An 18,382-nucleotide genomic window follows, 5' to 3' on the forward strand; every position below is an offset into this window, starting at 1 on the left:
TCCTCTTATCGAAATGTATTTTTCAACTTAAATCTGAACATTCTCAAAATATTTGTTAATGGACCATCAAAGTAAGCCAAACATTTAAAAAAAAATCTAATTCTGAAATAACACTGCCTGTGAAGTCGCAAATTAAAGTTTGTGAGTTTTCCTGATATTTAAAAGTAGTACCCGTCCAAATATATTTATCGTTGAAATTTCAAAGTAGTCCTTTTTGATTTTTTTATACATTTTCGAGAAACTTCGCTGTACAATAAAATGCTTTAATTTTTACGGTTACAATTTACCGTAGCACTAATTTTCATCATTGCTTCAGTCAAACGACTGCTTTCCCATAATTTTTGAACTGATGTTTTTTATTCGATTATTGAAACAAATAATATGGGTTGGTATGGAGATAGTAATTTTAAAACATTTCAAATAAAAGAAAACAAGTTACTATTAGGAACGAGCAAACAACCAGTTCAAATAAGTAAATTTGCAATTATGTGGTCGTAAAAAGGCATTATTTATATATTTGATATTGAATTTTGCTTAAAATTCAAAGTGTTTCTGTATTTTTGAATGATGTTGACCGGGTGGAGATTAAGATTGTCGAAATGTGAGTATTAAAAGATAATTTAAAATATCCAAGATGTTAAAAAAATTTTGTAACATAAAAAAAATATATTAGAAAAAAAAGCCCTTGAACTCAACTTGTAATTATTTAGTCCTTATTTTGAAAATACTGATTGCACATTTTTAATATTCTGAGCTTAGAATTATAATAATAATAAACTACTCACCAATGAGTAGTTTTACGATTTGGCCATTGTTACTCTGTAGACGTCGCTTAGTACGCAACTGCCAATTTTAACTTAACTGTGTCGTGTAGTGTCGTTTGTAAGTGCCAATATACTGCTGGGATTAAAAGGGATCACATTTCACGAGTAAGTAGCGAATTCGCAAATAATATTGAAGAATTCGATTATTTTTCCGTCTGTCTGATTTTTCAATAATACAAGGGTGACATTTTGACAGGACAGTCGATTTTTTAACCCGGCTTTCTATCAACAAGCTTAAGTATAATTCTCTTCTTCTTGTGGTGCCTTATCAGGTCTCCCCGACGTTGGCGATCACTACAGCGAAAGCATCTCGGTTCTGCGCTACTCCTATATTCCGCAGCCAGGACAACTGCTTATTGGATGTACTCGCCATAGTAATTCCTGGGAATTTTTTAAAAGGAATAACCAGCTAAGCCCCTATCCCAAAACACCCAGACCAATTGATTAAACGTCTTTGTTGGATTTTTTCCTTGCAACTGGCGAGAATCGAACCCGCAACGCCAGTTTCACAGTCGGCCATTTAACCAACTGCGTTACAGAGCCTGTCTGATTGAGTAAAATATTGGAAAAATTTGTGTCACAAAACGTACCCATAGTTACCGATTTTGTTTATTGACACCAGTGCCTCGATTATGAACGCTATCTTCATCTGTATATTATATCGAGACGGTGTACTTATTTATTTTATTTATTTATTTATTTATTTATTCACACTCTTTATCAAAATACAATTCCATATTCACTTCGCCCAGCTAACAAGGGTACATACCCCGTTCCAAGCTAGGCAATTACATTTTAATATATTATAATACTTAACAAATTAATATAGAGCACAGACAAACAAAATATAAACTTATTCGGATACACATTTTGATTCATATACATACAGACATACACATATATACACACATGTATATGTAAATATACACATATATACACATGTACATACACACACACGTACATACATCCATGCGCATACACGTACATACATTCATAAAAACATAGACAATATATTTATGCGAAACTTCATGGTTGTCATCTATAAATATATATTTTTTAAATTATTCCTTATTTTTTTATATTTTATTTTTGACATCCAGTAAGGTTCTCCAATCCGTGGCATGCATCAACTTTTCTGACTCCCTACGACCAATGTCATTAACATCACTTAACTTCTGTACTATGTATATCTTCCTCGATATGTTCTACCTACTTGTCATATCGACATCATATGATCGAAAGAAGCCAATGAATGACCGCAAACAATTAGTTCGCGTTCCTTACGTCAGTAACATTAAAAATAGTTCTCATTTATACTTTAAATAGGCTTCTGTGATAGAAAGTGCCCCCTTCAAAGCGATTAAAAACTCAAATAAATTCCAATTCAAGCGAAAATAGCTCGCTTGAATATGATTTTTAAAAGACTTTTGATACTTGCCAAGACATGCTTAACGATCGTCTGTATTTATCTACCGAGCCACTACAAAGCCGGCTCCTTTAACGTCTCGATACGTACACTCCGAAAGATGGAGAACAGACGGAAAAAAATAATAACTCAATTTATTTTTTACATTGATAACATTTTACGGCTAGATGATTTTGCATGTTAATAGTGCAGCATCTAGCTAATTTAGTGATATTATTTTTGCATCTAGTCACTTGTTTCAGAAACTGACAGTTATGTCAGAATTTGACTTCGAAATGTACTTATTTCTCTCTCATATTTTTAATATGCTTTTAAGAAAAAAATTCCAACCTCAAAACGATTAAATCTTCTTATAAATCATAATTAAAGGAAAAATTGCTGTGTGGAATGAAATTTTTGACACTTTTGATGCGTAGATAAACGTATCGAGGGGTCCTAGACCCGTCGGTATAAAACGATGTATTTATATCAAAACTTGATGGTGGGGGATTGGTAGTATTTCTTTATAGTCGGTCGAGAGAATTTTGTCTTCAACTTTGACGTCATACTGAGTCATTTTAGAGCGCAGATATGTGTACCGTGACGTACGCTTCCACTTGTTTCATATCGATATACCTACCCAGTAGGTCAGTAGTATATCTTTGTAGTCGCTGGAGCAAATTTATTTTTAACTATACCGTCAAGGTGAAGGTATGGCGTCTTTATCTTCCCATCATAATCAAGGCCCAGGGCTACCATTCTATGAGAATGTGTATAGTTCCAAAAAGGAGGGTATCTATTTTTGGTACATTAATAAAGTTTGTACATGAAGGTTTTCAAATAAGATTAAATTTGATGGATCCTAATCGAGTCTCCTTCCTTAAATTCCTTGTAATTTCTACCCATTTATTTATTTTTTACTGGATTTTTGGGAATGCTTAAATAATATGTACTCTCATTTGTTATATTTAAAAATAAACCTATCCCGACCAGTGCTCCCTGCAATTCATTCAATGATTAAAAGCTTTGTAAAGGTAGAATTACGTTGTGGTGTTGTGTTGAGGTGTGGTCTGTCGTGATTTATTTATTTATTACGTACGGCACGCAGTGCCTTACCTTACAAAAATAAATATTAAAGATAATATAGCACTTCAATATAATGTAAAAAACATAAAAATCAAATTGAAATGTATTATGTTACATAAATAATACAACATAGCGGTTTCGTATAAAGAACATACTGAGAGATAATTTTTTTAAAAATTAAACAAAATGTGCAGATAAAATTTCAAAAGGAAAATAATTTTTTAATTTTTTTCTTTAGGTGTTACAAAATATAAGTACATTAAATACAACAAAAAAATTATGTTTTTAAAAAATATGTAAATAATAGTAATAATAATAATAACAATTAAATTAATTTAAAAAATAAGTACACACTTAAATATGGTACACCATTAATAGTACCCATACAAAAGTAAACATAAAAAGCACTATTATCTGACAAATGTAAATTACCGTTCACCATCTTCGAAATGATTAAATGGATTTTGGTTTATGGGATTTGATTTATATAAACTAAACTTTATGTTAAAAATATCGGCAACATCGGAATAGTTATTGCTGATTACATGGCGTCGATTCAGAAAAGCATTACATGAGTGTCTTATTATATAAATTAAAGACGAGTGATACTTTAATACACTAATTTGGAATATCCAGTGACCGGTTTCATCGCTTTTGCGACATTTTCGAGACTGGTAAGGAGTTCAATGTATTTATACAAAACAGAGGTAAATAAATACACTGAACTCCTTAATAAAGATACCAGTCTCGAAAATGTCGCGTAAGCGATGAAACCGGATATTCCAGATTTGTGGATTAAAGAATCACTTGTCTTTTATTTATAGAATAAATTACAATGAACTTCCATCAAGAATTTTCACTTACAAACTTAAATGTTTTATATGAGTGTACTGTTCGCGAATTGTTGCAACTAAACGGAGGTACTTAGCGAGTCCTGCGTCCAGGTACTTTGAAGTCAATGAGTGCTATTAGATTTGGGCAGTTCCATGTAATGTTAACAATCTTATATAAATTCATGATTTCGAGTTAAGGTAGAATCGAACGTAGTTATGCAGAAAGCAGCCAGTCCACAATTTTGAAATAATTAGATATTTATGTTATCGGGTGCAGTAAGGTCAATTCTATGTCCTGCCAAAAACAGCCAGACCGCTTTCATACAAAAAAACTGTATAAATCAACCTCTGAAAATTGTATCGTTCACAAAAACGCCATTTCCCAATTTGTAGAAAACACCTACGGCGCTATAAAAATCTTACGATACTTTAAAAATCATTGAAACTTGCCAAATAGATAATTAGATTCTTGTTTATAATATAAAAAAAATTAAATCTATTCATAATAACATACCAACACATATAACATACCATTTGTTAAAATCAAAAACATTCCAACTGTTGAGTAGATTTGACTATTCAGTCTTTTTACAAAAATGCTATTATCTCAGTTTCACTTTTCTATGGCTGGCTGCTCTCTGCATAACTGCGTTCAGTTACATTGTTGTGGAGTGGTATGATGTGTTGAGGGTTCTGCTATTGTTTTTATCGATTATTTATCGTATTTGCTTGCCTCGACACAACACGCGAGAGCTATGTCATTCTGACCGTCAGATAGCTCCCCATCACACCACTCCACAACACGACATAATAATGTAATCCTGTCTTAATAATGTACTTGTTAAGTGTCCGTGTGCGGTCGGCTAACAAACACAGTTCTTTGGGCGAAAAGATAAATCTGGAAAAACAAAGTCAATTGGAGATAGGTCCGCTACTTACAATAGTTCCAAGATAGACAACGGTGAGAATTTTAACTGCCAGTTTTTAATTAAATTATTTTTTAGGCAAGTGATCACTTATCTCAGCAAATGACGGATCATAAGCTCTGTTAACACATGGATTAACATATTCTCAACCACTTCATCTCTATTAAAAATATCAGGGAAAAATCTAGAATTTATCAATATCAAGTTTTGGACATACTTTAACCCCAGATGGCAGCGGAAGAATATTTACCACGTACATTGATTTATTAACTAATAAATCAATGACTACGTAGAAATTCGGGATTCACGGGCAGGCATCAAAATTATATTTACCATGTAATGTAAAAACGGTTTGTCTATGAACATAACATCTTCCGTAAAACATATCTAAAATTGTCAAACACTACCCCACTTTTAAACAGTACATGTTTATGTCAAATAAATTTCTGACTCAATTTTTTTATGTATTTCTTGAATTTTTGACGAAAATTTGCCACAATGTCAAAAAGAACTCCGTAAGTACTATTTGTTTTGTTTCAATAAGTTTTGAAGTACACTTAATGGTGCATAGGACACTGAATCGGAAACCAATAGCAGCGTATCATGATATTTTTTTGTTACGTGACGGTAAGATGATCAGTCTTAGGTTTTAGGTACCAATCCAGGGACTATGCAATGTAATGTATTTATTTAGATAGTTGTACTAATAAAATTCGAACACCTAGTTATACCATAACTAATAAACAGTGTACAAACAAAAATAATTTCAAAAACAATATAATGTTTTAAAATTCAGATGCTTTCCGATGACACTCTATCTACCTATATGGATGTTTGTTTTTAACAAAAATCATCATTATCCCACGAAACGATGCGATAAACCCTGCATCCCTTATCTCTTTTGACAACTCATCAAACATCCTTTATGATACAGATTGTTTTGAGTTGCCTGGATTCTTGTTTTAGGAATTTTAAAACCCTTACCTCTCCTCGTAGGATAGCGATGAATTTCGTTATTACGCTAAACATGTATTTGGGCAATATTTATTTCTTAATTTAAATATTAACACTAACTATGAAATATTCTAGTGTAAAAACACACTTTCAAATAAATGTTTCAAATCAACCAAGTCGGGAATCGAACCCGAGACCTCTTGCATAGTTGACAAACGCGCTGACCCCTACACCACCAGGCCGACTTAAAAGTAATCAATAAAATAATACCATTAGTATAAAAAATATACAACAATGTTTGAGTATGTCCAAATGCTTGCAGACTGACTGGATTTATTTGTAGGGAGTTATTCATATTTAAATTAATTTCAACAGAGAGGAAAAACATTTTTGAGAAGGGAATATGGAAGTCTAGGCATTAACAGTAATTTTTTTACGGTAAATGCCCAGACTTCCAAATCCCTTCTCAAAAATATTTTCCCTCTCTGTTGAAACAAATTTAAATATTTCAAATTTAAAACTCCCTACGGAGGAAATCCAGTCAGTCTGCATGCATTTGGACATACTCAAACATTGTTGAATTAACTACCTGGTAAAAGAAAAAGTATAAAAATTGGAAAATGGTTGCCTAGTAGGGGATTTGGTTCAGCCGGATGAATCTCACCCACATGATAAAGGTTTCAGCTCTTTTACTTCACAAAAGTCAACAAATGCAAGAGTTGAGGAAATGTGGATGTTCAAACATGGGCAGAATGGTAAATGTTACACAGTGTGTAAAGTGGCCACTTTAACCAGCCAATGACATGTCATAAGTATAGACTTCCATATTCCCTTCACAAAAATGTTTTCTTTCTCTGTTAAAATAAATTTAAATATGAATAATACCCAAGGGAGGAAATCCAGCCAGTCTACAAGCATTTGGACATACTCAAACATTGTTAAAAAATATATCTAAAAAAGATGTGAGGAAAGTGACTAATAAATATTTTGTCTTCAGGTTTTCTAATTCCCCAAAGGTGGGTGATTGGCATAATGGGTTTCACTTGTATGATGACGTCCTACACCCTGAGGGTCTGCCTCAACATCGCCATCACCCAGATGGTGGTCAACAGAAAGAAATCCATCGTCCACGACCCTAATGCCTGTCCGGAGTTGGAGTCTTCACAAAGCAATAAAGTTAATGTAAATTGGTTGATATATTATCCCTGTTGAGAAATAGTTGACTATTTGTCACAACTAAGGTTGCGCCACTTCACTTACCCGCTATTATCTTGAAATAAAATTCATGGGGTAAATCCAGAGTTGATTCTGCTTTGACAATGTCCCAATCAGAACTAGTTTCCTCGGTATATTTGAAAATCTTAATGTAAAATCTATAAAACAACTTTATGTAAAAGCTTTGTGACTAGAAGTTTGTTACTTTGTTAGTAGAATGTGAATTGTGGTCTCACTGTTATGCAGGTGATACACAGTTTTTTTTTTTATATTGCAAACCAGGCGAGAGAAGTGTGCTTGTCAATTTAATTGATGGATGCATCGAGAAAATAGGAAACTGGATGGCTGAAAACAGACTAACATAAAGCTCATCAAAAACGGAACAACTATGGATGGCTTCAGCCAGACGACAGAATTTGATCCAGGATACGGCGCTACCCAATGTTGGGCGTACCGCTTTACCCACCGTTAAACTACTGGGAGTTTTACTTTATTCTGACCTTTCTCTTGAAGCTCAAATTAGTAGAACGATAAGTTCATGCTTCTACCAGCTGAGACAAATTAAATGCATACGCAAAAATTTGCCGGTTGATGCCACCCGTCAATTAATAAATGCGTTTGAAGTGTCTAGAGTCGATTATTGGAATGGTATCTATGCAGGTCTACCAATGAACAAAATGACTCGCCTACAATCTGTATTGAATGCTGCAGCGAGACTTATTTTCGGAATCTCTAAGTTCAGTTATATCACTCCACTACTTTGGGAATTACACTGGCTACGTTTTCCACAGAGGGTGGAATACAAACGCTGTTATCTTATGTATAAGTCACTGCACAACTCTGCTCCGGAATATCTAAGGGAACTATGCATTCCATATGAACTAGCTGACAAGCGTGTCACGCTTAGATCAGCTACGTCTACGACGAGAGGAAAAGTTATTATACCTCTACACAAACAGCGCACTAAATTTAGATATCGCGCATTTGCGGTCGCAGGCCCTATGGCATGGAATGCTCTCCCAGCAGAGGTGCGAGGCTGTGAAAGTGAAGTGATGTTTCGGAAAAAACTTAAAACCCACTTGTTCTCTAAATCATTTGAATAAATCCGTAGCATGTGACAACAAAATAAATTGTTTTAATTAAATTGCAAATATAAAAGCTTAAATTAAATTAATTTAACTTTAGAATCACTATGCAAAGCGCCCTTGAGGTGTTATAATACGAATATGGCGCTATATAAGTTATCTATAATAATAATAATAATAATACGCAGGTAAACATTATTCTCTACCTTTCGTTACAAATACAAGAGTTACTAGATACTCCACCCTGATGCTGCAAAAAAATAAAATAATAAATACAACCTTCGGTCAAAGAGGATTGGTCTACTACTCGGTTAAAGTTTACAATCTACTTTCATTACCCATAAGGACAATTAGTTAGTTCTCACAATATAAAATTGCTATTGAGAAATGGATAGTGGAAGTGTGTTACGCATGGATCGATGAGTGGATCAAGCCAAAAAGGTAAAACGTGTGTACTGTTTATGAAATTTGTTCTATTGGTCTATATAAATTGGTTATGTTTTTATTATTATTTTAGTTTTTTATTGTTTATTATGTTAATGATAATTAGGTTAATTAGATTATTTACGTTTTTTTTATTGTTATTATTATGTTAACTTTGTTAAATAGCTAATCTTAGGCATGTTTCACATTTTGTAAAATGTGAGGGAAAATGATTCTGTACAAAAAAGAATACAAACAATGTAAAAGTATAAATAAATGTGTTGATTTATGTTCCCGACGGGATTCTTGTATGTGTGCGTCTGATGTTTCAAACTTCATTTCAGATTATCAGTCAATACAAATAGACCGAGTATACGCAGGGCACAGTCCCGAGTTTATTTTCTGGTTAGGTGTTGACACATTCTTGACATGATCATTTTATGTAAATATGAATCTGATGTTCCTGATTTCATTTCAGATTCACGGTCAATACAAATGGGACGAGTACACTCAGGGCATAATACTAAGTTCATTCTACTATGGCTACGTGTTGACTCACATTCCTTCCGGGATGATAGCAGAGCGATATGGAGCCAAACACACTCTTGGTATTGGTTTGGGTATCACAGCACTGTTGACCCTCGTTACTCCCGCTATAGTCAGAGCGGGAGGTGATAACCCGGGGGGAATTATTGCTGTGAGGATCATCGAAGGACTGGCTGAGGTATAATTTATTACAAATTCAAATTTAAAATCAATCAGAAAAAGCACATGATGACTGAACTAACTAGACTAGACGAGACATAAAATGACTAGACAATATAAAATTTCTAATGTAACCCTAACGGGTTTTTTAAAATTGTAAATAAATATAAAATAAAATAAAAAAACAACAGTTTTCCAGATACGCCGAATTCAGTTACCAATGCAGTTTCCTATTCACCACCGGGTGCGGATAGGTAAATGATGATAAAGATTGGTTGGAATGACCATTTTCATCGCGTGAAATCAATAGTCATCAGAAGATTGTTTGTGCATGTAATTTGTAATTTAGGGGACATGCAGGAATTGTCATTTTTTTAATCCACGAGTGAATTTTTTTTATTTGAAATTAACAAATTAATCTATATTAAATATTCAGTCATAAAATTGTTTCTCTGGCAGGGCATTTTATAATTTAAAGTACATAACTTCGTCCATCTGTTTATCCTTACGAATTTCTTTGCTCTTTGACAAGTTTCATGGTCAGTACTTTCCTGCGAGTACCTACGAGAGTCCAAAATTATTTTTTTGATTCAGGGACCAACTTCACCTGCTTTGGCTGTTCTTATGTCCCGTTGGGTACCTTCCCATGAGCGTGGTCGGATGGGTTCCCTGATATTCGGTGGATCACAGATTGGCAATATCTTGGGAACAATAGTATCCGGCTTCCTGATGTCCAAGAATGGAAATTGGCCAAATGTGTTCTATCTGTTTGGATTTCTTGGTGTTCTCTGGTTTATCGCCTGGGTAAGTTAAAATAAATAGTTTTCTTCGAAAAATAATACCGTCAAGTTTAAAATGTAAAATTATTCTAATGATTCCGGATTAATTAAACTGTGGTTTTTCTTAAGTTAAATTTTATATAGATAACTATATTCTCTGTTTGTTTTTTAACTCTTTTGTGGTTGTGATGTCACACAGGTCTACATACGATACAAGATTTGATATATCTTCTATATTTTATTTTACTTATGAAGTTTTATATATTGTGCGAAAAAATTACCCGGATTCAATCGAATAAATTTGTAAAAAATTGGTTACTCGGTTTAGGTCAAGAAAAATCGGAAAATGCACTCAAAAACATTCTAAAATAATAAATTGTATAAATTTATATTCTATAAAACTGTATGGAAAATTAACCGGTAGGTGGTAATATTATTGTTTATTTTGCTTAAAAATGTCTGCCATAAAACAGGTTGTACCTAGTTAGGCAGACTAGACATATGATCTAAAGAAATCTATTACCTAAGTGTGTATGAAGTTGATACAGTAATTGTTATTTTTGTTAATAAACCGTGATTATTGTTATAATTATTATTATTGCTATCTTCAAATGGACATTTACACAGTATTTGTAAAGTATTTTTACAATTTTTTTTATTGAAAAAGAAATATTCGTTCTTATGATTTACCGAAATATTGAATTTTTAGGGCCATTTTCAACGAGTTGTATATAACTCACTATTAGAAAATGGATATAAAGTTGGAGCAGAGTGGAATTCGAACCACGGACCATTGGTCCGTGAGTCCGAGACACTAACCACAGGACCACAACCCGATTCATTCCAGTATAGTTACACATTCATTTGTGTAAATATACTGGATTTTAAATAAAAATAATAATATCCTTGCTACGATCGAACGTGACGCCAATACAGCAATACATATTTACAAGAGAGAGCATGAAGATAGAACTCATAACAAGGAAGACAGAGACGCTGATTTATGGCCGGTGTTTATGTGAAACAGATTCAGTCGGTTATTGGCAGTGATGGGGGACGCACGTATGTAAGATGACCGGCGTATTTATGAATTTTAATTTACAATGCTATATTGAAAAAAAAATTTAAACGGTTTGTCTCTATGCTTTTCTTTTAAACGTCTGAACTTAAGAATATCTTGTCTTTTGCATGTGGTAATACGATGTTACATAACCACGCGCAAAGAAATGATTAACCAAAGTCTTTTAACAGTTAATATAAAAAAGTATCAATAAATAAAGGTATATAAACAATTTGACCAACAACGCTTTGTCTGCGTTCAAATATTAGTAGACAAGAAGCTATTGAGATTGCTATCACGCTCCACTTTACTTTCGATAAAAATTTTAACGCTTATCAATCATGGTTTACCTCTTCGTTTTCATTATCATAGCTCCTTCTTTATTCCCATCCATAGTTGCTCCCTTTCTTTAAACAAATAGTTTGATTATTTGTTATTTATTTCAGAATCTTCTGGTCTACAGTGATCCAAGAACGCACCCATTCATATCAGACGAAGAGCGGGAGTATTTGGAAGAGAAAATTGCTAAGAAAACAGACAAGCCAGTTCCTTGGAGAGCCATGATGACTTCTTTTGCTCTCTGGTCTCTGATTATTGCTGCCGTAAGTAGAAAAAAATGTTGTGATTTTACATTTAAACTGTAAGTAGGAATCCATGAAGCATGCAAGACCGAGAGAAGCATTATTGACAGAACTGAAAAAAGGACGCTTCGTTGGTTTTGAAGTAAAGTTTCAAACTGAGATTAAAAAGAAAGCTGTCAAATGCTCAAGTACTGTATTTAGAGCACCAGCATTCAAAAATTGATTTTAAAAATATTATAATTTCTATATGGACATATCTATGTCAAGGCGGATGAAGAATACAGTTCTGTGTGAGCAATATATCAACCAGAATCCTAAACGAGTGCTTTCGACTTGATAGCTACTTTCAGGTAAAAATCCCGAAAAGCTAAATCAAGTTTAACGTCAAGTAATCAAGTCCGCCTTGTAGTTTGGTGGTTGACGTGTTCGTCCGCCATGCTTGCATGCAGGTCCTGGGTTCGATTCCTGGGAGGATCAATTTAACTTTTTTTGTGATTTCATTGTCCCTTGACTGGTGCACTCCCGGTTCTAACGGGCTTGTTTACTTTGGATCTGGAGGTTCAGTGATGATCTGCAAATTTCCACCTAAAAAAAAGACGTTCCTCTGTTATTGGTGGCGTCGGTCTACTCCTAATTGAAGGAATGTCTCCATCAAATATAAAAAAAATGACTTTAAATGCTCTTCTTAATGCTTGGCAATCGCGATGGGAATCTTCCCCTTCATCCCTGAAGGGGAAGATACCTTACCTTTATCTTCCTTTTTTTTACTTCAATTCGCCAGCGCTTAGAATTTTCTCGGGTTGTCCCCGATCACTAGACTACGCAGTTTTTATCACGTCATGGTAAATTTAATAAAAAAATATTTGTTTTTAATATTGTTGACTCCCCTTCGTGCTGCTGCGGATATCCTAACCAATCTTCTGAACACATCCTGTGGTCTTGTCCTTTTCCCCTTCTCTATGATTACCGAATGGAGCTTCTCGCTACTATCCGTGGCCAAGCTGCTGTTCCTTGACTGGTCTCTGAAGCGTATGGCTGACTACATTGCTCTTCCCGTCACACATAATTGAGATACACATTGAATTTTTGAACAATGAACTTTACTAATGCAGTACTATATGCACCATCATTTGCGGATAATGGTTTAATGATCATAATATATGCTTGCCTAGTGAGTGAGACGAAGGTTTTTTTAAGAAGGAAAGATGAATTATTTGACATTTGCGGGGTTAACCTCTTAATTGGTTATTTTTGCACAATACTTTAGATTCACAAGTTTAATTTGTTTAAACATCTATGTATCTATGGTAGGTTTTTTTGTGTTGTTTAACCTTCCCAGTGAATAAAGTGGCTGATTGATGCTTAATTTTGATTTTTAGATTGGTCACGATTGGGCATATTTTACAATGGTGACAGATCTTCCAAAATACATGAACGATGTCCTTAAGTTTAGTATCAAAAACACCGGTTTGCTCTCGGCGTTACCGTACCTCGTCATGTGGATCTTATCCTTTTGTTTTGGTGCCTTCTGTGACTTGTGTATCAGGAAAGAATGGCTCAGCATAAAAAATGCGAGGAAAATATTTACGACAATTGGTAATTATTACTTTAACATACTCCATAATCTGTAGGCAAACGTCAAATGTTCAACACAAGCCTAAAAAATCTACTTTCTCTAAGTGATTTCAAATAATTTATAACATTAACTTGTATATTTAGTATCTTAATACATTGGTTCATTCATAATAAGACTTACATTTCTTAATAATCAATGGGCATGATCAGAAACTGTTCACGAAAGTCGAAATACCATTTCATCAAATTCTGGATTTGCATTCGTCTGCTTCTAAAGTACAGGTATTCATCATCATCATTCCCTTTCTGCACCTAATGGTGCATAGGGCACTGCATCGGTAAACCATTTGCAGCGTATCTTGATATTTTTTTTGTCAGTCTTACGCTTCAGGTACCAGTCCAGGGACTAAGAAATATTCTAGCGTGAAAACACCCTTTCAAATAAATATTTTAAATCAACCATGTCGGAAATCGAACCCGAGACCTCTTGCATGGTAGGCATGGTAGGCACGCTGACTATTACACCACGAGGATGTTAACCGATCAAAAATACAAAAATCATGTTTGGCAAAAACCATCGACTATCTTGAAAAAATATTTTTTTTTAGTATTTTTAAGTTGTAATATCTGTGCTGACACGAAAAAGGGGCATAGTGCTAATTTGAGTTATTAATATAATTTGATACTCCATTTACATACACAAGTAAAATAAAGAAAAGTAAAACGATATAACGATAAAAAAGCGATTTTACATTTGGGCCTTAGTCAATATTTGTAAATTGTAACATGGAATACGGGCACAAGTCAACAAAGCGATAGTTTTGATATATGATAATGTAGAAAGGCACTAATATTTTTTTTGGTCCATCGGCTTCCTTCCAATATCAAAAGTCAACGTTAAACCTGAATTGTCCGCCTGCGAAGTGTGATCGTTACCGCATATTTCCTGTTATAAGAAGAAAAGATCCAAGATAACGTCGTGTCGAAGATGTCGAGAGCTAAAAAAGTTATCGCCCTAATTACGCCATGAGAAAAATAGTAAATGTTCAGTGAGCTTAAGTAATGATACATATTATCTTAAAGTATATCAGTAAGAGAAGGGAAGAATGAAAGCCGAGTAAACGCGGTCGAAATGCGATCTCTTAGACAAATGTGTGGGAAATCAATGTATGACAGGGTTACGAATGATGAAATCAGGCGAGATTGTAAATCTGAGTCAGGTATAACTGATAAAAATAAAGAAAGGATCTCTGAGATGGTTTGGTCATATAGAACGAATGCATGATGAAATAATGGTAAAACAGGTATATGTGGCGATAATGAACGGAAATGTGGGACGAAGCCGACCAAGAAAGACGTGGCATGATTAGATAAACCAAAATCTTATGTCTGGTCATGTCAAAAGTATGAGTTTGGAAGAAGCTAGAAATGTTTGCCAGGATAAACGTGTGTGGCGGTCCATTCTCTCTGCCTACTCCTACGAGAAATGGCGTCATGGTAGAAGTAGTAGTAGTAGTAGTTATATCAGTAAGACAGCAATGGGCAGAACTCTCAGGAAAAAGACCAATATCCTTTGACCCTTATACATAGTTGAAGGTGAGCTTGAGAAATAAAAGATTAGTAGGAATGTAGAAAAAATGAGTGTTTAGTGGAAATATAACTCTTATTTGAGCAATAGCAAGGCTAAAATGTATCTATGAATTTAGACCTAAGTGCACTTAGTGCCAAATCGATTTTAGTATGGAGAAAAAATAACAAAAAAGGGCACACATCGTAAATATAGACACGCAATTAAAAAAAAAAAAAAGACTTCTCGTAGAAAATATTTTATTTGAATACATTAAACCATTAAAAGAGAAATTTTTAAGTTATACCTTTTGTAATTAGTAAAAACCACCGAAGCCCTAGCTTTCAATAAGTAAAACAACCGTATTGTAAAATTACACCACGCAGACGTATGCCGCTTTTCCGTGTCAGCACAGATATATTATTTAAATAACGTTTTCTCACTGAAATAGCCTAGTTTTAATATTTTTATTTTTTACATAAAAGTTAGACGATGCTCTGCTGAATAACATCAGTAGTTTAAGAAAAATTACAATGCCAAATTTGTAATATAAATTAACGGTTTAACTTTATTTTTTACCTTGTATTTGATGCTTTGTTAAAGGGGTCTAAGCCCCTTATTGTTATAATATCTCGTCAATAGCATCCTTGGGTCCTGGGATACTGTGTCTAGCTGCCAGCTACGCAGGATGCAACAAGGCAGCTGCAGTAGTCCTGTTTTGTCTAGCCATGGCATCCATGGGATCCTACTACTGCGGGATGAAGGTCAATGCTCTGGATATCACCCCTAATTATGCAGGAACTGCCACAGCCTTCATCAACGGTATTGGAGCTGTTTCCGGCATCGTGACACCGTATCTGATTGGATACCTGACGCCAGACGTAAGAAAAATCAGAAGCTAGTTTTCTTTTGTGATTTTACCATTATTTTGCTTAATCTCTTAGGCTAAGTTCCCGGTTCGAGTCTCAGTAAGATCACAATGATTTTAAGATGTGATGATTCTCAAATGTTTTTGAATTAAAATTATCTCTAAAATCAGGCTTTTTAGTCTGTCGTAGTAAAATAAGAGAGAATAAGTAAAATCTGCTTAATTTATATTGTTTTTTTTTTATCGTTACTGTGAATCGAAATCAACTCGTAATCTAATCGAACTAACTGGTTTGCAAAAAAAATAAATTTAGATACGGGACACCATTCCTGCTGATTCTTATGTAAAATGATTTCTCAAATCCGAATATGACCCCCGTTTTCGAGGGAATCTCCTCCCTCTCCTATTTTAATTACTTTTCGATAGTAATTTTACGGCCATGAATTTAATTCGGAGGGGTAAAACAGTTTATTCAAGCTGTTAATTCAAACGTCATACTTTGAAAATTTCACCCTTTTAGGCCCTCAGAAGAAATGATTATACTAAAATAATCTTTTCATCTCTCAAAATTATTGAAAAGTGATAAAAATATGTGTGGGAGGGGGGCTCCACCGAAAACAAAGGGTGATAAGGAAAACGGATGTCATATTCGGATTCAGGAGATCATTTTACGTAAGAATCAGAAAAAATAGTAATAAGGCCGGTTTACATGTAGACCAGTGCAACTAAACATGCTAACCATCATACTATATATATTATATTTATGAATCATTTGGCTTCCTATCCATGTTATCATTCGTATTTCTTAAGTTCCTTTCTTATAACGACGTTTCATTTCTAGCAAACACAAAAACAATGGCAAGTTGCATTTTGGATCGGCCTTCTGGTGTTGATTATCACCAACGTGGTGTACCTCGTTGGTGCTCAAGGCGAAGAGCAGTGGTGGAATGACGCGGAGAAAAATGGCTATCCTGAAGGATGGAAAAGAGGAAAAAGTCTGGAAACCTTACCAGTTGACAAAGCCGAACAGCCTCGTAATGTCGATCCAAAACAAAAAAAATAAATACAAACATAAAATCGAACCTTTCTTCAGACCATCAAATTTCAAAAAGTCTTATGACATTCACTAAAATTAACAAAAAAATGATCGAAAGTATTAGCCGATAAATTGATTGCACATTGTTTTATGACAAAAAAAACCACCAGTCTAGGGACTATGAAAATACGTTGTATTAGAAAACCATCTATTACATTTAAATTTGACTGGACTAATGCGTTTGTTACCAGACCATGCTCCCGTCCAATCTTCCAATTTCATAATATTTTCAGGGTCAATTTTAATATATTGCTTTGTTTACTATGCATACAAATTTTAATATTTTATGTTCTTGTTTTTCATTGTATCTTTTACCGAAACAAATAATTATTGTTTATACACGGGTTACACAACTACTTTTTTTATTCATCAAAAATATTAGAAATTTGAGCTTGTATCAGTTTATACAAAAGTTTGCTTTGTAGTGCGAGTATTGTTAAAAAATATATGAGAAAATTTTCAAAACGAGTTTTGTACGTACTTAGCAATTTTTCAAATAAATGTATTTTTATTGTTTTTATTAATATAATAAATTGATTTGAATGTTTTATTTTATTTCAATATAATTTCTCACGAGTTCTAAAAAATTTAGTTCCATTATAATGTATGTATATGGGTATATATTTTTTAATTATTTTTTAATTATTTTTAATTGATTTTTACAATGACGTAATTTATATGTTTTTTTATCCTATACAATCTATTTTTATAATTTTTACATTTTTACATACAATAGTATGGTTTACAATTCACACAAGTATTTGATGCACAGTAATATCCATCATGGTAAAAATATAGTAATCATTCCATGCCCGCTTCCTAATTGGAGTATGTGGTGTCCATAAGGATACTCCGGGCATCTCTATCGGCTGCCAGCACCTTTGCATTCTCACAAGTTCGGTTCACGTCCCGCAGTTCTGACATGAACTGCCGAAGAGCGGTCTGCAGTGGACGTCCAGGACGTCGAGAACCTGATGGCTTGTAAAGTAGGCAAGCCTGGTTAAGGCTCTCAAGGGGTATCCGCAGTTTATGGCCCAGTCAACCGTATGGATGCTGTCCGCTTGGTGGCAGTCTTTTTTTTTGCTGGTGGTTCATCTAAACTGGGATAGGGATAGCTTGCCCGTTATAAGGCAGCATATAATGTATTTCATAATAATATTAAAAAAAACTATTTCAATTTGATTATAATCTCTATATCCTAAATCCTAAGTCATTACTAGTAAAACAAGAAATCAGCTTACGTCCTTCTACATCGGACAACAATTTCTCTGACTCTCTACGACCAATACTGATTAAAAATGCAGTCAACACTTTCCTCAGCCTGGCAATCCTACCACATTTCCACGAATCTGGGATAAGGTATCCTCGGGCCTATATAGAATTGCTGCCTTTGAGCCAAA

At 34.0% G+C, this 18,382-nt stretch overlaps 1 protein-coding gene across 2 annotated transcripts; it reads left to right on the plus strand.

Moving 5' to 3' along the window:
• The first annotated feature begins 429 nt into the window (after positions 1-429).
• Positions 430-17,529, plus strand: LOC148281952 (dietary and metabolic glutamate transporter-like). Of its 2 annotated transcripts, XM_088225861.1 has the most exons (9): positions 463-601; positions 5,153-5,410; positions 7,026-7,210; positions 9,230-9,475; positions 10,051-10,260; positions 11,742-11,897; positions 13,256-13,472; positions 15,661-15,899; positions 16,728-17,529. In XM_088225861.1, exons 3-9 carry the CDS (start codon positions 7,061-7,063, stop codon positions 16,947-16,949), a joined length of 1,440 nt encoding a protein of 479 aa, XP_088081987.1. In that variant the 5' UTR covers positions 463-601; positions 5,153-5,410; positions 7,026-7,060; the 3' UTR covers positions 16,950-17,529. The 2 variants fall into 2 exon arrangements, with proteins under 2 accessions (XP_088081986.1, XP_088081987.1); XM_088225860.1 differs by lacking the exon at positions 5,153-5,410 and having other exon boundaries at positions 430-601.
• The last annotated feature ends 853 nt before the right edge of the window (positions 17,530-18,382 follow it).

This window comes from Micrasema longulum, unplaced genomic scaffold, assembly GCF_059751315.1.
Source record: "Micrasema longulum isolate JH-2025_06_02 unplaced genomic scaffold, ASM5975131v1 h1tg000390l, whole genome shotgun sequence".
Taxonomy (NCBI): domain Eukaryota; kingdom Metazoa; phylum Arthropoda; class Insecta; order Trichoptera; family Brachycentridae; genus Micrasema; species Micrasema longulum.

What these genes read in the sequence shown, in the direction of transcription:
- LOC148281952 (XM_088225860.1), top strand. Translation starts at nt 565, where the DNA reads ATGATGTTGACCGGGTGGAGATTAAGATTGTCGAAAT. An exon ending in GAAAATATTTACGACAATTG is followed by an intron (nt 13,473 to 15,660) that starts GTAATTATTACT and finishes TCTCGTCAATAG; the next exon opens with CATCCTTGGGTCCTGGGATA. An exon ending in TTGGATACCTGACGCCAGAC is followed by an intron (nt 15,900 to 16,727) that starts GTAAGAAAAATC and finishes TTTCATTTCTAG; the next exon opens with CAAACACAAAAACAATGGCA.